The 18,797-nt window shown below is 41.4% G+C and overlaps 1 protein-coding gene across 1 annotated transcript in view; it reads left to right on the top strand.

Moving 5' to 3' along the window:
* LOC117823220 (eukaryotic translation initiation factor 3 subunit H) overlaps positions 1-17,756 on the top strand; it is an 83,436-nt gene extending 65,680 nt beyond the window's left edge. Inside the window, exons 6-8 of the mRNA XM_034698322.1 lie at positions 8,587-8,707; positions 16,844-16,976; positions 17,440-17,756. Coding sequence (XP_034554213.1) covers positions 8,587-8,707; positions 16,844-16,976; positions 17,440-17,534 — 349 coding nt within the window. The 3' untranslated portion in view covers positions 17,535-17,756. The remainder of the gene's footprint in view (positions 1-8,586; positions 8,708-16,843; positions 16,977-17,439) is intronic.
* Positions 17,757-18,797: the final 1,041 nt, after the last annotated feature.

The raw sequence follows: 18,797 nt of genomic DNA, 5'->3' as shown, positions 1-18,797 counted from the left end.
ACATCATGAGACAATTATATTCACATTTTTATTTTGTAGCGTGTAACGACGGTGACAATATAAATGGAGCGGAGTAAAATGATCTTTTTTTTTTCTTTTTAATGTAGCGAAGTAAAAGTGAAAGTTGCAAAAAATATAGAAACTCAAGTAAAGTATAGAAACTGCCGAAGTACTGTAACAAAGTACTTTTATTTCCTTCCTTTAAACCACTGCCTACAGGTTATTTAAATGTTTTCTGTGATTTTTGAATACTTGAACTTTTTATTGTGCATAAAACAAACCCTCCCAAAAAACAACAGTTTGTTGTTTGGATCAGAAGTGTGACCCGCACCAAAACAGGTCAGTCCACATATACATTTAGCATTTTCTGCCTCTGACACCTTGTCTGATTGAGGAACTTTCCAGTGCACCTTCCTGCTCCATCAAATGTTTGATGGAGGATATACAGTCCAAAACTTGATGCTGTAAATGCCACATCCAAATGTCAAAACCAATTTATTCAGAAATGTCTCCAAAAAAAAAAACAGGAAACTGCCTTCAAACTTTGTCTTCCATCACTAATGAGCACAATATGAACAAATATCACGCCAGCATCTCAGCTCACAGCCTGGCACTTTAAGTCTCTCGTTTAGGTCTCAGAGGCGCTCAGCATCCGTCTCAGGAGAATTTATCAGCAATCATTTATGGAGATAAACCGCTGCAAGTGGAGCAACAGCTGTGAAGCTTCCCAGGGGCAGGTGTGAGAAATTAGTACAATAACGACTCAAAGTGTTGATTTACACACTGCTCATACGCAAAAACACACTGTGCTTACTTACACACTTCGGTGTAGCACATCAAGGCTTGTTTTGAGTCCTCTCGTCTGTGTCCTGAAACAGCCAACAAGTTACCAAGTCATGAATTAAATGAAGACTCCAGACGTACACCGAGCTCATGGAGAGCATGCATGTGGTTGACCAAGCCTGGCACCAGTCATTTGTTAGAAATTGTCAAATAGACTGAGGAAGAACTCACTTTTCTTGCATATTATTCCATTTTCCAAATGACTACTCTGATGCTGAGGCGTCGCGTTTGATATGACCTAAAATGTGGGCGGAAGGAAGCAACCCGGCCCTCCCCAAAGGTTCCCCCAGCATGACTGCCGACGGGATGTCAGACGAGATGAAATTGTTTCCTAGTATTGGTTTGTGGCGTCCCTCTCTTCACATCTTCCCCTGACAGCCCCACCTTCTTTCCCTCATTTCCACCCCTTCAAAAAAAAAGATAATGATAATGGGTTTTATTTAATGTTTTTCCTTTTGTCTCATTTTCCAATCTGCAGCCCCATTTGTCAATGTCATGGACGTCTAAGGCTGAGTGAATGCAGTTTCACTCCAGCAAACAGGGTTTTTCTTACCCCAGATGATGATGTTGATCGTGGTGATGGATTGCATGAACGTAGATTCATTTATATAACCCTTTCCCCCCTAAACAGCCTTAAAATGCCCCTGTATTTGTAATGTTACAAAGCAGCATGTTATGTCAGGTCACAAAGCTTCTCATGTGTGGTATGTGGTCTGCACCTGTCTAAGAATATGTTCAGTGTCGAGTGGCTCACATTTCTCATTATAAATCATCCTTTAAACCTCATATTTACTTTTTGTTCTGCGTGAATGAGCGGCTCTTCCGTCCATTACCTCCAGTCTGATTAGCGTAATTGGCCTCCTGCATAAAAATTTCGGACAGAGTAAGGATATGTAAACACTGCTTTATGCTTGACAGGAGTACCGGGATGATATGAATTCAATAAGAGAGAGGGGTGCAGGGAAGAGAAAAGACTGGAACTGTAAGGCTTTATGAGGGCTGCAGGTGTAGGAGGAGTGAGTCAAGTGAGGACTGTGAGGAGAAATAACTGGAAATAGGGTCACAGAGGAGGTGATGACAGAATTTTGCTCTGCATTAAAAAAAATGACATTCAAGAGGAAAACTTCTCAGTGGGGCAGAACTTTTGATCAACAGCCAATAATAGTTTTCTTTGATAATTGCCTCTCTTTTTTTGCTAAAGTAATGGAAATGTAAAGGAAGGGAGGACTGAGAGATTTAAACCCGAAATTACCGAGCTGTGAGATATTCAGTCATATAAAGCATAGAAACGTCTGCCAAAATGTTAGTCATACTTTCTATTTAATATTTCCACTGAGATAATGCTGTACATTTTTGCGCGGACACTTTCAGATTAAGGCTTTTTCACGACCTCTTAAAATATATTATTCAGCTGCAGAGAAAACGCCAGAGAGCCCGTATCACGCCCCACTCCATCAGTTAAAAACAGGCTCCGCCAGAATAAAACACTCATTACAAGAATGGAAGTCACTTCTGTGACAGCTTTGTTAAACAACCATCCGGTGAACTTTCAATTTACTGAATGTCAGCCCATTTTTGCTCCCACATCAATACAGCTGTAGAGTTTGTCCTCCATTGTCCTGTGTGGACACGAACACACACACAGGCGCGAGCACACATACATACTGTATGAGCTGCCATTGAATTTGACCTTAAAACAGAATCAGTGATGACAGGAATTCCCTCGCTGGACTTTGATTTCTAATTCAGGATTGATCGAAGAGCTGACCCGTCTAAATAATTTAACCCTGTGTGGTTTGTGACCACACACTGTGCAGTGCAGGCTGCATTACTCAGCATGATAAATCTATTAGCATGTGTAACCAATGTGTAACATTACATTTGAAGATGGAATATGATAAGCTTCTTGATCTCCCACAGGAGCAGTTCACTTAAAGCAGCTCATTAATAAGTAATAAAACGTAGTCAAAAAGAGATCAGTACATAAAACACAGGGGGTGAAAGGATACAAAATACTACTATACAAATAGTAGTAGTAATAAATATTAATAGTAATCAAATGCCACACCAGTCAGGTCACCAACATATTGCCATATTCATATTTTGTCTGACCCCTACTCTGTAAACCAATGAAATGTTAACCAGAAGTATTCATAGCAAGAGTGCAGACACATCTGAACATGAACAAGAATTATATTATAAGAATATCAGTAAAGACTTTACAAATATGTAGTTTTGCTTCTGTACTCATACTCCCTTTAACTTTTGAGAACCCTAACAATCCAGGTGTGCCTATGCATGAGTCGTAGTGTTGTTCATGCTCATTGGATCCTCAATAGACACACAGATAAGAGTGGAAACATCAAAGTACTAATACAAACATTCAGCGACAGATCAAATAAATCCACCAATCCAATGTTTTTTTCCATCAAGAGAAAGTAGGTCTATTAGAACTTTTCAAACTCTCGCAATTTTTACCTTTTAAAAGATCAAAGTAGTGAATCTCTGTAAAGCTCCTGAGGAACTTTCTGTTTGTGTTGATTTTGGCTCCCCCTGTGGACAGAGTGATATCTGTCATCTCTTTACTGATTTTGATCTCTACATTTGAAAGTAGTCTTTTCTGACAAAACAAATGTTCCATCCTGCCCTCTCTTAACAGTCAACAGTATCACTCACAGTATCAGTGTGAGTACTTGCTGTGGAGAAGTAAAATAATCTTGTTTCTTCGTTACAGTGTTTTAGTCTAGTCCCCAAATCTGAGTCCGAGTCGAGTCCTCAGTCCTCTGTGTTCGAGTTAGAGTCCAAGTCACCAGAGAAAAATCTGAGTCCGAGTCGAGTCCTCCTGACTTGAGTCTGAGTCCAAGTCAGGTCCTCACCGGTAATATTATAAATTACAAGGAGGGCAGCCGTTAAAATCCAAACTATTGACTGTTAGACTGGCTGTGTGGGACCTTTTGAGGTTCATCCTGGACAGATGTCTGTTAAAGTTTGAGCTGGTCTCTTTCCTTTCCTTGGTGGGTCTCTTAAATCTCCAACATGTCGCTCTGCTCTCGCTGCATTTACTGTAAAATCTTTGAAAGAAAAACGCACGGCTGGTAGCGTCTTTTAATCCTGGCAGGCGCTACATGAACGCGCATGCAGGCGAATGCTTGTGCCAGCCCTCGCTCTGAACGGAATACATTTTATGAAACATACAAAATATAAAATGAACATTAAAACAGTCTGCATCAATATATAAGCCCGAGTCCTCCTCTCTATCATCCGGGTCCCTTGCAGTCAATGCTCGGGTCCGACCCCAAGTCCGAGTCATCAGCGCTCGAGTCCAAGTCAAGTCACGAGTCCTGCAAAACGTGACTCGAGTCAGACTGCTTCGTTATGCCGTCAGCTGTCTGCTCCGACACCGACCCCCCAGTGGTGGTTACAGACATTTAAAATGATAAAACAGAATTTGTCAGTTCTGTTATTGATAGACTTCTGTAGGTCATAAAAAGGTATTCATATTAATTTCAGTCTATTTCATAAGTAGCTAAGAACTCACACGGGCTTTAAATAAATAAAGCTTCTGTACTTGGTGTGTGTAAAAGACTTAACACAAGCCCTTAAAATCTAACATTATTTTTCAGTTTGACTGAAATAGACACCCTACTGTACATACTGATAACCAAAGAAAACCAAATGCAGCACTCTCAATCACACTCACATGCACACACACAAACAGACTCCCACATTTGTGTTTGGTCCAGCTTTAACACTCAACACATATATAAACAGCAGATGTTTTGAAGGATCCTGCTCTGACTAAACGATTTCCTCTGCATATATTATAAATGCACATCTCACAAATTAGCTACCATATTGCTTGATGAAATAGTTTTAAATGGGCTCTCGTCAGCGAGAATCAATTTTGACACAGCCGGAGGGACGCAGCAGGGAAGCGTTATGGCGAGGTTTGGTCCTGGGCCATCAGTTTTCATGTTTGCAACTCTGACACCGCAGTGGAGGGTTGACAAACTGATCACACAGCGGCCCTCACAGGCAAACATGATGGGAGAGGAAACGGCTCAGCAGTCTAAACTACGGGAGAGACAATGGGAGCTGTGAAAAACAATACACTCCTCACATATTTTTATTCCAAAAGGTGAAACAAGCAATGAAATGTGACTGAAAACCCATTTGCGATCCTCATCCACAAACCTGGTTTGCCTGAAATCCTGCAAAATGAGGGCAGCAGGCGGGCGTTCAGTCTGATTATTTGATCACTTATGCTAAAACGCACCTCATTCAGGTGCCAGGTAGTAATATGGATGGTGTTACAGAAAGTCAAGCATGTGAGAAAAGCTGTATAAATCATCATCAGCAGAGTTCATACAATTATCTGTATCCATGTGGGTACATTAGTTTTTCCTGTCTGTGCATGCGAGCTTGAGGGACTTCATATGCATGCGTGTTTGCTTGTAAATGTAATTAAAGTGTTATCAGCCGAACGGGGGTTGATGTCAGCCAAATGTTTAGCTGAGATGATTATGATGAGTGGCTCCAGGACGTGCAGATTTTACATTATTTTACTCTTGAGGAAGCTTCACTTTATGCACATATATGTAGTGTTACTTTCCTTTGTAGTGTCTTTTCACATTCTGGCATTTCACTAACACTTTCTGACAATCACTGAAAACTCCACTACATTTAAACATCGCTTAAATGCTGGCAGATGTTGGGTTTATTCTGCAATCAAGTTGATGTAAAAAAGTCAGAGCTTTGGTACCTTTGATGTAAAACTGTGTTTGATTTCATCAGTATGTTGTGTTGTGGTTTGTTTATTATGTAAATCCATTTCAACTCTTCTCGTAATTATATTTCTAATCACAGTCAAAGCACAAATATGCTTCTTTGTTGGATTTAAACATGGAAGTTAAAAATGTTTGCCTCACAAAGAGACTCAAGTTTTAAATAAGAGACAAATTGGCACAAATTGAGGAGGTAAATGTGTTTTCCTCAGGTCAATTGTAGTTACATCGACACTCGTTTATACCAAAATCTTTTTCATCCTCTAACAATAAGCTGTTACTGCTAGAAAATGTGAAGCTGTTTTTGAGATGGTTAGTGGCAATTTTCGTCATCCAAGACCTCAGAGAGTCTGAGAAAATTGAGGGAGGGTACATTATTTCTTGACACAACCATTTTTTGCTTGCAGCACAGGAGAGACTGTGGAGCTGGGAGGAAGAGAGAGATATCGATTTATAAAATTACTTATTGAAAAACCTCACAGCAAAGTATAAAGTAACTAAAATCTCCCAGAATACACAGTTCTCCCACATATACCCACACAAACAAACACACACAACAGTTTCGTCAGCGAAAGAGCACACACAGCCAAAGCATACACGGTGCTGGCAGTCCTTGCGGGTACAATTGTCATTTAAATAAACAGTCAGAATCTGTTTTCCCACAGTACACGCTGCATTATGTAGCACCCAAACAGTCATAAATGAAAGATTATATTCCCACAGAGGAGCATACAAGAGGGAGACGTCGTGAAGTAGAGCTCTACAGCCTTGTCAAGGTTGAACTTAAGGCAGTAGTGAGACATGTTGTTAAAAATGGGGCTCATGGGAGGAAGAGAACAGGAAGGCTGGCGGAGTTGCGTGTTGTCAGCATGGCAGCGTTGGGGAAAAGATGAGGGATGTGATTCCCGAGTAGAGGAATGAAGCACAAGGAGGAGAATAAAGGTCCGGAGGTCTTAGTACTGTCAGACCCCTGGAGAGAGCCTTCGTGTCAGAAGTCTCGGCAGACAAACCAGAAAACGTATCAAACAGGAGCTGAACTCAAAGAGAAGGTCAGACTGAATCACCAACACAGACTGCTGAAACATGTGTACGTAGCACTTTTAGATCACAAATACAGGTTTCTGAAGAGGAGACCTAAAAGCTTGAATAGGACTATAAATAACTGTTTTCATTTATAGAGGTTGCTGCTTGTTCGAACAGAGTACTCCTTATCTGTCCTGAAATGTGACATGATGAGATTGTGACAGTTTGAACAGGAGATGGTTATAGAGTTGAGAAGAGACTTCACCCAGGAGACCTTGTCTACCCATGTTTTATCAAATGGACCATAACTGCTGACTGTGTACTAAAGAGGCTTTTCAACAAATTAGACTATCATGACTTCTTGTTCTGCAATTCAACACAGTTAAATTTCATATTCCATCCACATAAAGTGAAATATTATAATCCTTTTTAGTTTTAATAATGATTGTGGCTCATGGCTTGTGAAAATCAAGAAATCCAATATCTCAAGTTATTAGAATATTTCCTCAAGACAATCAAACCGAGGATTTAAAATGCAGAGTGGACAGCCTCTGAAAAGTACAGTCATCTATAACCTCAATAGTCAGCTGATCTAGAACATATCAATATTAGGATTTATTCTGGATTCAGGAGGATCAAATGGTAAACACAGATATTGTGTGAAACATGAACAGTTATTAATGTTGCATTACAGCTAATATCCACTCTTAATATTTGTTAATGTTGTGATCATGATATTGAACAACATAACAAATCACATATTTTCACAGGACACGCAGACCTACTAGTTTCAGGACTATATAGTCTTTAAGTGCTGACACAAATGTTTTGGTGGTTCTGGTTTAGTCATGATATTCTAGTAATTCTGCAATGAAGGATATCATAATCATGATATCCTCTTTCTAGAACTGGTCATTGATTCAAATCCTGCTTGCAACTTGAAGTGAGAGCAAGATCAGAGTTGAGAGATGGCGTCTGTCACCAGATTGTAATCGGCTCTTATACGTAGATATCAGTTTGTAGAGTGAGATGAAAAGGTAAATTGTCACCTGAAGGTAGCCTGTGAGTTCTGTGTTTGAGCTGAAGCTCATGCAGCCACGTCTTTAGCTCTCTACATAGACTGCTTTCCCAAAAATGCATCTACTCAGACAAGTCGCAACATAAAGTTTGTACGTTGTTCTTAAAATGCTCCCTCATTGTTCTTTCTTTTTTAAGAATTGAGGTGGAAAAGACTTGAAGTCAGGAAAGACCTAGACCAAGCCATCCAATGCTTATTTACTACAGACTGCTACTTTATATTTCAAGGCATACTTAGTATACGCAGCAGCCACCACTTCATGACTGCAGACGTTTGCTGCACCCAGTTTGACGAACTTGCAAAAGCCCAGGCTGGAGATGGTGGAGAGCTGAGCTCAGCAAAGCTGTCACTGATCACAGGATTGTTGGTTTGAGCCTTGGCTCTAACTGCCACACGTTGAAGTGTACTTGGGCGAGATACTTAACCAATAATTGTTCCCCATTGTCAGACCAGCAGCTTTCATTTTTTGTGAGATATACCAGCTTTATAGCTTTATATTTCCAAGCAATTGTGTGTCATGAGAAACTGAAAGCATGGTGAGCGGCAGGTTTAACATACAACACTGTAGATCTAAATTCAGACAAACAGTTAACCATAAATAGCTGTCAACTCAAGATGATATTACCAACGTAAATCAAATTAGCCCAGATATCAAGCCTTGGAAAGTCTTGGAACTAAATCAAGTCGCATTGCCCCTTTAAAAAATAAGTTCAGTTCCATCTTCAAACTGTGCTAAAAGGAGGTAAAGATTATTTTAGGCTACAATCATGGGCTAAGGGAGTGAAAGACTTATTAAACATCACTGCTGCTGATGACACTACAGAACATGTGAATGACGTTCTGACATCTCTCTTCCAGCAACCACCTGGAGAAGAGCCTTCAACTGCTGATGGACAGAGTGGATGACATGAGCCAAGAAATTGTCAAATATAACACCTACAGCCGCAACGTCAGTAAGCAGTCGCAGCAGAAACACCAGGTAAGTCGTGCACGTACACACACACACGCACGCACGCACACGCACACAGACACTCGGAATACACACAGGCTTTTATGAACTGAAGGGCTCACACCTCCCGCAGATGCAATGAGCAAGCAACTGCAGCAGAAACATCAGCTTGCCACAATGCATATAAGGGAAAAAGTGCAAACACACAAACACACACATTCATGCACAGAAGCACCTACAGCCACAAGCTCAGCAGGAAAACAGCAGGAATATTTCTCGGAGCCATGGATACAACCAATTGCAGCTATAATCTCAGCAGGCAAGCAGCAGAAGCACCAGGTAGCAAAATAACAAACACATACTAGCACACACACACACACACACACACACACACACACACACACACACACACACACACACACACACACACACACACACACACACACGGACTCAGAAAATATAATACCAAAGGTTCACATATACAGGTGCAACCTCTGAACGCAAAAGCAACTTCAGTAAACAGCAAAGGTTATAGAAGAGAAAACATCCACTTCTATAAGTGCAGCATCCAGCTCGCATTGATGTACAGCTGTCGTACTCTGCTCATCACTCATCGGCTGTAGCACAGCTATTTCCAGGGTAAAGACGATCATCAGTGAAGCATGTGGTCTACACACTGTTGGAATGCACCAGTGACTCCTGAGCAGACAGGACTGGTTGGCATTTCAGTCATGTGTCTGCCCAGGAAGTCATCCTCCCTCCCATACGTTGTAAACGACTCTGTGCTTGTTTTCCTGCGGGTTGTAAAATGAGCGTGATTGGCTTTCACCTGCTTGTTGTTCACATTGCATCGGAGGAAATTTGCAGTAATGCTTTTCACAATTTTTCACCCGCTACGCCACTGAGCACCTTTTTAAATCACTTAAGCTCTGCAGGTTACGCCAGAAGGGAAAGCCAGGTCCCATTTTCTACAATCACAGACTGTTGGCTGTCCCAGCGATGGTGGCTGTAATTGTGTGATTTGTGGGGAGTTAAAAACATGGGCTAAGGACAGGAATGGGGTGTTTCTATAAGGACAGAATGATGCAGTATTTATTACTTCAACACAATGAAAAGCTTTGGATGACTGATTCTGATTTCAGTCACAAGTGTTTTGGACATAGGACCCAAAGTGGACTGGTTCCAAAGTGTATTCAAGCTAATCAGGCCTTGGGTGCAGATTTAGAGTACTTCTATTAAAGTAATAACCTTTTTTCTTGTGTTTTTACTCAGTGTCACTACTAAAGTGGCAATTACTTTCCAAAGTTGTGAAATCTTTTTGCAATAATTCTGTTTGAACCTTCAAACTACTGGATCATTCTTAAATTTAAGTTCCGAGGTCATGTTTCTTTGTCTCTCCGGTGATAATGAACTCCCATTATTCCCCACTACCTCCATCAGGAGTCAGTCATTTTATATTTCCACAAGGGTGCTTCTGTGATGCAGATGTTAATTTATACTTTTATAAAGAACAGGAGGTTCAAAAGGTTTAACACCATGAGTCACACTCAGAGAGTCTTCAAATAGCAGTGACACCCAGGGACTCCTGATTCATACAGACTCAACTGTGGCATTAATAAATGAAGTTTTAATTTTAATAAGTGGAGATAAAATCCAGTTTTTATTTTGTTAATGTACCATCGAGACACATCACAAACTCAGAAGCCATTACTAAGCAGCAGTATCTCGCACACACACACACACGCACACACGCACACACACACACAAACAAACACAGGCACACACATGCTCCATGTGCTTAAGACTAAACACTCACACCACCTACAAGCCCAAATTCACCCTGAAGCGCCAAAAAGACCAGAACAAAACGTACAGACACAGAGATGAAGAGTCAGCCATGTACCATCTGCAACTTCAACCTCAGCCAGATGCATCACAAACATCCGGCAACACATGCAAACACAGAGGCACACACACTCATACACACACTCATACACACACTCATTACTCAGGAAAATGGAAGTGTAGAGGCTCAAGGTGACTCACTGTTGTGCGCCGAGTGAGCGCATACCAACTTACACCTACGTTTAAACAACTACATTATTCTGTCATTATCCTCTGCGAGTGCAAACGAGGAATGTCTGAAATATTAATGTTAATCCGACTGAGTCATCATCTCTCTGGCCGACAGAGGATAAAACCGCAGCCAAGTTTGCACACATTTGGCAGGCTCGTAACAAACATGAATTTGTGACCACAGGTTGTCGGCCGAACGCGCACAACACATTTACAACCTGGACCGCTGAGAAACACACACCTTCACAGCCACACATCCCCCGGCCAGTCACCCACACTGCAGCCATTATGATCTATCATGCTTCCCTTCTGACCTTCTCATCACGGCCCCAAAGCCTTACCCCTCACAAACACACACACACACACACACACTCTTGTCATACACAATATCACACAAGCAGAAACCCTTTACTTTTTTCATGTGTTATGCAATCCACCACAATGAACCAACAAGCGCACACAGAGACGAAGTGAGCCTCTAATACACATTTTAGACATTCGCTACACTTGCTCCATGCAATCTTGTGCTATTGACCCCGCTGCTTCCCGGCAAAATGGAACCGTATTTATCATCATAGAAAGTTTCAAAAGAAGCCGTGCTGAGAGGGCTCCATTTATCACTTATAGTTCTCTGAATTTGGTGAATAGTAGAAACCCAGGTACAATCTGAGGCCAAGTAGTTCTGTGTACTCAGGAGTGTATGTCTCATGGCCCCTTTTTTATTCATTTGTTATTTTCATGTTGTTCTCTTCCTCCATCCACAGAAAAACACTCTGCACTAGATTAGATATGGAGCAATGTGTTACTCTTATGAAGCATTAAATCATGATTTATGGCTAACGATGCAATTCACTCACCATTAATGATTCAGAAATAATTTTCCAGTCATTACTTCTTAGCTTTATATGTATGTTTTGCATATGCTAACAGAAAACAAATACATGAAAGCCAAGTGGAATCATGCTTCAGGGTAATTTGATGCAGTAGAAGAAAAATAGATCTGCTAGAAAATCAGCGAAAAGGTCATCTGTTCCAGCTTCATTGTTGTAGAAAATCTCATCCTGGCTTCTAACAGAAATAAGTGTGTGGAAGTTTAATGGTCTGATAACATGAAGCTGACATGCATGATTAAATGTTTGAAAATGAGACGACGTTCAGTGTGAAATCACAAAATAGTAATACCAGATCAGTCAACCAAAACAGGCAACATCACAATACACACCATCCATTAGCAATTAGTCACTATTAAAAGACCTTCAGTATGAAAATGAAAGCCAGAGATCTAAATTCAAATCATAGAACCTGATTTTTCTCCTTTTACTAAAACTCAAAGTCCAGTGTCCAGCGACTGGATTAACATTTTAACAGTCTGTGACGCTGTGGACTGCAGATATCCACAGAATCATTTCTGTTGATGACTCCAAGGCTGTGAGCAGAAAGAGCAGAAAGAAGTTCTCTAACAATGCGACAAACGGTGATATTCATCCTGTCTATGGCTCTGCCTTTCATAAACCTGTGCTGCAAAAGAATCCTGTCATCCTGTGACTCAGTTGCTCCTCGCTACTCTGCAAACTGGACTAAATACATATTTCAACCCACCACCAACATCAACATCATAGAGCACATCCTCCACACCATCGTGTCTCAACTGAACAAGAGAGGGAGCTATGTGAGAGTCTGTTCATTAACTAGAGTCCAAAAGAATAGCTCTCTGCCGGTTTTTCACAAACTTCAGGATCACATCAAATGATAAATGATCACCTCTCTGAACACCAGGATCTTGGCTTGCCAGGTGGCAAACCCGAGGGGATGAGGTGATGCCTGGTACTGAAAAATGAGAGAGCAATTTTCAATGAATCCAGAGTCTGAAATGTGTTAAGGAAGAAGATACCAGATAAGAATCAGTGGAGCGCTAAGACACTCAGAGAAGGCCTCTACCATCAGGTCATTAGAAACCTACAGAAGAACAACGCCAATGCTACCTTTGACGTCGTCACCTTCAAACTCGTGATTCCTTGAGGAGACTTCTTGTCCAGATCCTGGTATTGTACTTTCTACCCTTGAGACTAAAGCCAAAACCAGCACTAGCCAGAAACACCCCATCCTCAGCGTGTCGTGTGGCTGTTCCAGCAGCATGCTGAGGAGATGCTTCCCTGCAGCCAGCCCTGGAAGGTTTGTGAAGGTAGAGGAGGGAAACAGATATAACAAACTCCATAGAAATCTTGTTGCAGTCTGTAAAGAAGTGCAACTCAGGACTGGATTATTTTCCATCAAGACAACGCCCTCAAACATAATAGCAAAGCTCCACAGGAGTCAAGACCTCAATCCAATTCAGACTCTTTGTTGGACTTTAAACCCCCTCGCTGTGCCTCATGAAACCTCACATCGCCTGAGCCATTTCTAAAAGAAGAACATAAAGGAAAATAGATGCTTCTTTTAAATGCTGACTTAAAGGAGAGCGTTTCATATTTCTTCTTAAATTAGATCAGTTGAATAGATTTACTCTGATACTTACTTCCAGTGGGGGTTGTGAGGACATTTTAAGCTCTGTTTGTCTATATTTATATGAGAAGTGGAGCACAACTGCAAAAGTCTTTGTTTCCTTGTCTCCTAAATTTGCATACATTAGCATTTTGATGATGCACAGTCGTGATGTGACACATTGGGAGAAAAAAGAAACCGGAGGAGTATCGATTCATTAGAACAAATAGTTACATTTTGTCTTTGTTATTTGTCTTAGCAGTTTTTATCAGCCTCAGTCACCCGTGCAGGTGCATTGTGGGATGTTCAGTCGAAAGCACCCGCTGCTCCCACCTCATTTTTCCTCCTCATCTGCTGCAGTCTCCCAATCCACCAGTCTGTATCAGTGTCTCCTCCATCTCAACAAATTAACAAGGCTTTTAGGATCTCCAGAGACCCGGCACCTTACTGATTTACCGACTGTCAGCCTTCCACAAATCACTCCACCCCTGTCAGCACTTATAACCCTCAGTGTGTCTGTTTCTTCTTTCATCACTATGTTTCTTTACATCTCACTCCCTTCCTTTTACTGTTTTCAGGTCATTCCCATTGTCTTTGTTCTTCTTCTTCCCTTTTCATTTTCTACTATCAGCTGTCAGTGCTTTCTGTGGAACTCGTAACTTCATTTCTCCCTTTGTTTTCCACATATTCCCAATTCCTGACTTCCTTTCTTCATTCCTTCTTCATCCTCACTTTTGCTACTCCCATACTTCATCTTCTTGACATCATTACCTTCCTTGAACATTGAGCTCAATATTCAGATATGATCGTTCCAAAGCCCAAACAGAACAAAAACCCTCCCCCATAAATATCTCCGTCAGGATAAGAAAGCTCAGACGTGTTGATTTTAGCTGTTATAAAAACTCATGAATCATCAGAAGTAAAATGGTACCATGTAGCAGATTGACTCTGAAGACTTCCTGGCCTTGTTCATTCTCCATCTTGACTTGCATGCTTTGGTTCATGCTTTTTTGGAAACAAACTTTGTTTTAGGCTGAGCTTTGGCGAACTAAGTGGCAACCTCTGGTGCTGAAAGATGAAGCCAATGTGCAAGTGCAAAGAACTGCAGTTTCTCAAGTGTTCACTCGAGGCCTGCTCGAAAAGCCAAGAGCCGGGAAAGAAAACCCAATCCAAACCCACATTAACACGTCCATGTTTACAGCCTGGTGCAGGAACCATTCTGGTCTCTTTGTGACAAATGTTTTTTGTTTGTAACTCATCCATTTGATCAACTGGAGGCTCAGAGTTTTGTGTAATGAGGGGCTTGGCTGGTTTGACTGACAGGTGGGTGCGCTGTGTCTGTTCTAAGGCAGATATTGCACCTCTTTGCTGGTTTCTAGATTAGCTTCAAGTTAGTTGTCAGTATTTCCAGTAAAGTGACGGCCATCTTTGGGCTTCATAAAGCCTCTTCAGAAACAAATGACTGTCACTAAGACTTCACTGAAACACTGAAATTACTAGCCGTTCAATGGATCATTATTATCATTATCTCTTCGATCTGCGAGTCAAGGGACAATGTATCAGCATGGTGTAAAATAACAAGTTGCCAAGCTTTTACGGTTTTCTGAAGTGCCCTCTAATTGAAATCAATACAAGCATGAAGAGGATAGCACTCGGCACAAACTTCAGTGTTCAATACGGTGTGAACAAAAACTAAAACAAGAACGGTTGCATGTTGCTGCACTGGGAGGGATGATGGTGGCAGCAACGTGATGCCCACACAAAATTTTCCCAATACGCCACACAGACATTTATTGATGAAGTGATAAAGACAGCTTAGCTGTTTACTGATGTAAACATAGATCGCACCGTATTGGTCCTCTCCTCCTTTGAGCTGCTGGCCAGAGAAAAAGCAACACTCCACTCACTCAAACACTTCTGTGTGAGAGAGGGAACAATAATTCTGCACGGTAAAAGTCCCAAAACTGGAGCAGAGTGGGAACACAAAGACCTTTAATTCACTGAGTCACAGCAACATGAGTGCAGGAAAACATATTATGGCTCCAGAGTGTGCACACTGCACGCACAGACACACACACACATTAAGAGAAGTTAAGGTGATCTTTGATTTAAGTCAAGGGATTTACCTGTTAATTTTGATAATTTAATGTAAAAGCAATAATGAAATAGTCTTTCCAAAAGTCCTCTAACTCATTGGGTACAGCTTTTTCAGGCTTTGGTTGAAGAATGCTGGCAGGAAACTCTCTGGAGATGTTTTGATTAATTGAGACTTGAAATGAACAGTCATAGTGATGGCTTACTGAGGAGCAGCAAAGTTTTATAAATAACTCCTTTTTTTTGGACTGATCTAACAATGATTCAAACCCTGATCCTCAATCCCTGATCAATCCAAACCACAGGGTTTCTGGTAGGGATGGGTACTGAATTCGGTACTTTTATAGGTACAGACCGAATTCCGTCGGTACTACCGAGTACCGACTCACGTAAAATCAAACGGTACCATGTTTTGGTACCTGAACGCATCCCTGTGACTGTGAGGGAGTGGAAGAGTAGGCGAGTTTCCATACTTTCGCCCTGTAATAAAGTCAGAGACTGATCGGGTGGACATCTCTGCTCTCTGCTCTCTGCTCTCTGCATCTGCGCGGGAGCTGCAGCTGACGGGCGCACACACTCACCGCGAGGCAGAGCTGCAGGAGGATTAATTTTATTTTATACAGTCTATGGTTGAGACTCACCCTCTCGCTCCGACTACCTGCCCTGTTTATAACCGTTCCTGTGTGCGCGAATGCCCAACAAGTAAGTTGTGTGTCCTGTTATTATAAAGAGACGGAGAACTGACTTTTTCCTGTCCGCAGGCGTTCATGTGTGTTCATTGATAAACTCCAGAAAGAGCAATTAGACGCCACGAGCACGTGTCAGCTAATATATCTAATCACCTATATAATCCTGTTTCTGTTCTTTTCATGTTAAATTAAATAAATATGTTAAATTAAACAAATTTGAGATTTTTTTTTTTTAAATTAACATTTATTACCACAGAAACACACAAAAGTACTGAAAATTGGTACCGATTCCCAGGTACCGGGTATCGGTACCGTATTGGTTCAAATGTGAAAGGTACCCATCCCTAGTTTGTGGTCCATTGCACCCCTGGCAAATACTATACTTAACAGACTAAAGATATCCTTCTACAAGGATGGATCAAACTCATCCCAAAAAGATATTGCTCAATGGGTCAGTGATGCAAGGTCGTACCTGAGAAAAACAAAAGCATGATGTATTCATGACTCTTGTGTGTCACACGCTGTTTCAGTTGAATGCTCAGACTCGTGTAAACATCAGGATGTGTTGGATCGGGCATTATGTAAACTATTGACATAAAAATGTCAGTTTTTTCACACGTTTACCAAATGTGTGGCTGTTGTTCCCCCTTTTATTGTCTCCTAATCCTACCATCCAACTCCCCTCCCGCTCCCCTCCTCCGTTTTCTCTTTGATAATCTGTCCCGTACACATTCCTCTTTACACGTTTTTTTTTAATCTCTCCTTTTCTCTCGTGCCCTCTCAAAACTTTAATGTGATCCCTCTTTCTCTCTGTCTCTCCCTCCAGTATCTCCAGAGGCGTCAGCAGGAGAACGCCCAGAGGCAGAGCAGAGGAGAGCCCCCGCTGCCTGAAGAGGACATCTCCAAAATGTTCAAGCCCCCCCAGCCTCCTCCACGCATGGACACGCTGCTCATCGCAGGTACGCACACACTGACAGAAGCACACAACCTTCACACACGCACAGCCCTCGTCGTCTCCACCACAGAGACCCTCCCCCTCCCTCTCTCCGAACTCCATCAGCCGCCTCTGCTCCTCTCACAGGAGCTCAGGTTCTGTTTTGTAATTATCTCCGCCATTATCTTGAAATTACATTAATTTAAAGTTTATTGACTCAATCTCCAGCTCGACCGCCCCTTCCCCAGCCGCTTCACGCTGTTCAGCTCTCCTCCGCCTTCTGACAACAATTCTGATCCTTCCGTTTACTCTGCTCCCCCACTAATTTGATGTTTTTCTGTGCTGCTGTTTCCCCCCCTCCCTGTGCCTCCCCCGCGTGTTTGTGTACATATCCGTGTACACATGTATGTATGTACGTATGTATGCATATGTCTGTGGGTGTGTTTTTGTGTGGGGGTGTGTGGATGCATGTTGCTACCTTCCAACAGGGCAAATTAACAACTACTGCCAGAATGTGAAGGAGTTCACATCGCAGAACCTCGGGAAGCTGTTCATGGCGGAGGCTCTCCAAGAGAACAACTAGAGGAATCAGACGGAGTGAAACCATCAGCAGGAGAGGAAGAGAAGAGGAACAGAGCGCAGGAAGAGATGTAAAACCATTTCAGCAACTGGAGGAACATTACTATCCTCATTATTTCCTAAGAATTTATACATTGTTTTTATGAGTAACCCCATCTTTAAACAAAACTATCTTTGAAGATCCCATGATCAAATAAATATCCAATAAAATTCTTGCATCTCCACATCTTTTGGCTCTTGCTTTATTTTTTTATTTATTTAACAGCCGAACTGATTCTGCTTGTGAAGGTAATTGCTGCGTACGGGAACGAGTATCGTGATTTGCTCAAAGAACCTTTTCTTAAATGGGAATTACACAAATAATCTTACTGTACAATGGTATTTATGTTGTTTTATTGCTGCATGCTTTTCATCTTGTGGTTCAAACATCAAGCGGGTTGAAACACTATTAGTGGATTTGCTGAAGTGTGGGTCTGCATGGTGGGAACAGTGATTTCCTTGTAAACAGACGTGCTGCAGAGAAAACTGAAAGTTAAGCGTTAAATAAAATGCCTTCTCCATGTTTCTGCTCACACCGTCTCACAGCACTAAACAGACTTTTGATTCTGTTTTCTTTTTCTTTTTTTCCTTAACTGCAATTACCCAGCACATCAGAACCTGCCTTTCCTCCATGCAGGTAGCAATTAACACGTTTATTTTTGGGATGCATAAATGATGCCCCAGAAGTGAAATTTGGCTCAGATAAAAGGTTTCTTCCATTGTTGAGTTTTGGAGAAAACATTTGACAGAGGAGCTGCAGGTGTGCCAAATGAAAGTCTGAGGAAAAACTATGTACAAGGAGGCGCCCCTTATTAAGCGCTGTTGTGTCTGTAATTGCCAAAAACACAAATTATTTGGCAACATAATTTCAGAGAAATTAACAACTAGGGAACCAATTAAATGTTGTTGAATTTTATTCTTAAAAATACACAAATAATCAATGCTTAAAGGTAAACAAAGAGAACATGATGATGGTTTCAATCAACACCTCTTAAGACAGTCTGCTCCCACCTCATTGTGATGCGTGGCCATCACAACGCTCACCTTCAAACACCTGACTCTCTTCACTCTGTCACTCTTACATTAATCAAATCCTTTATTGAGAGTCTGTTACCTCTTTATTGTTAAACGGCTTATCAGAGAGAGACAGAAACAGCCAGAACAATGTTGTTATTGAAGTCAAACATAGTGGTTCCTTTGTGAGCAACAAGTGACAATGAAATCAATG

Source organism: Notolabrus celidotus, chromosome 12 (genome assembly GCF_009762535.1).
Source record: "Notolabrus celidotus isolate fNotCel1 chromosome 12, fNotCel1.pri, whole genome shotgun sequence".
In the NCBI taxonomy this organism is placed as follows: domain Eukaryota; kingdom Metazoa; phylum Chordata; class Actinopteri; order Labriformes; family Labridae; genus Notolabrus; species Notolabrus celidotus.
Note: the sequence above shows the minus strand (reverse complement) of the source record. Positions and strands in the feature narration are given on the sequence as shown.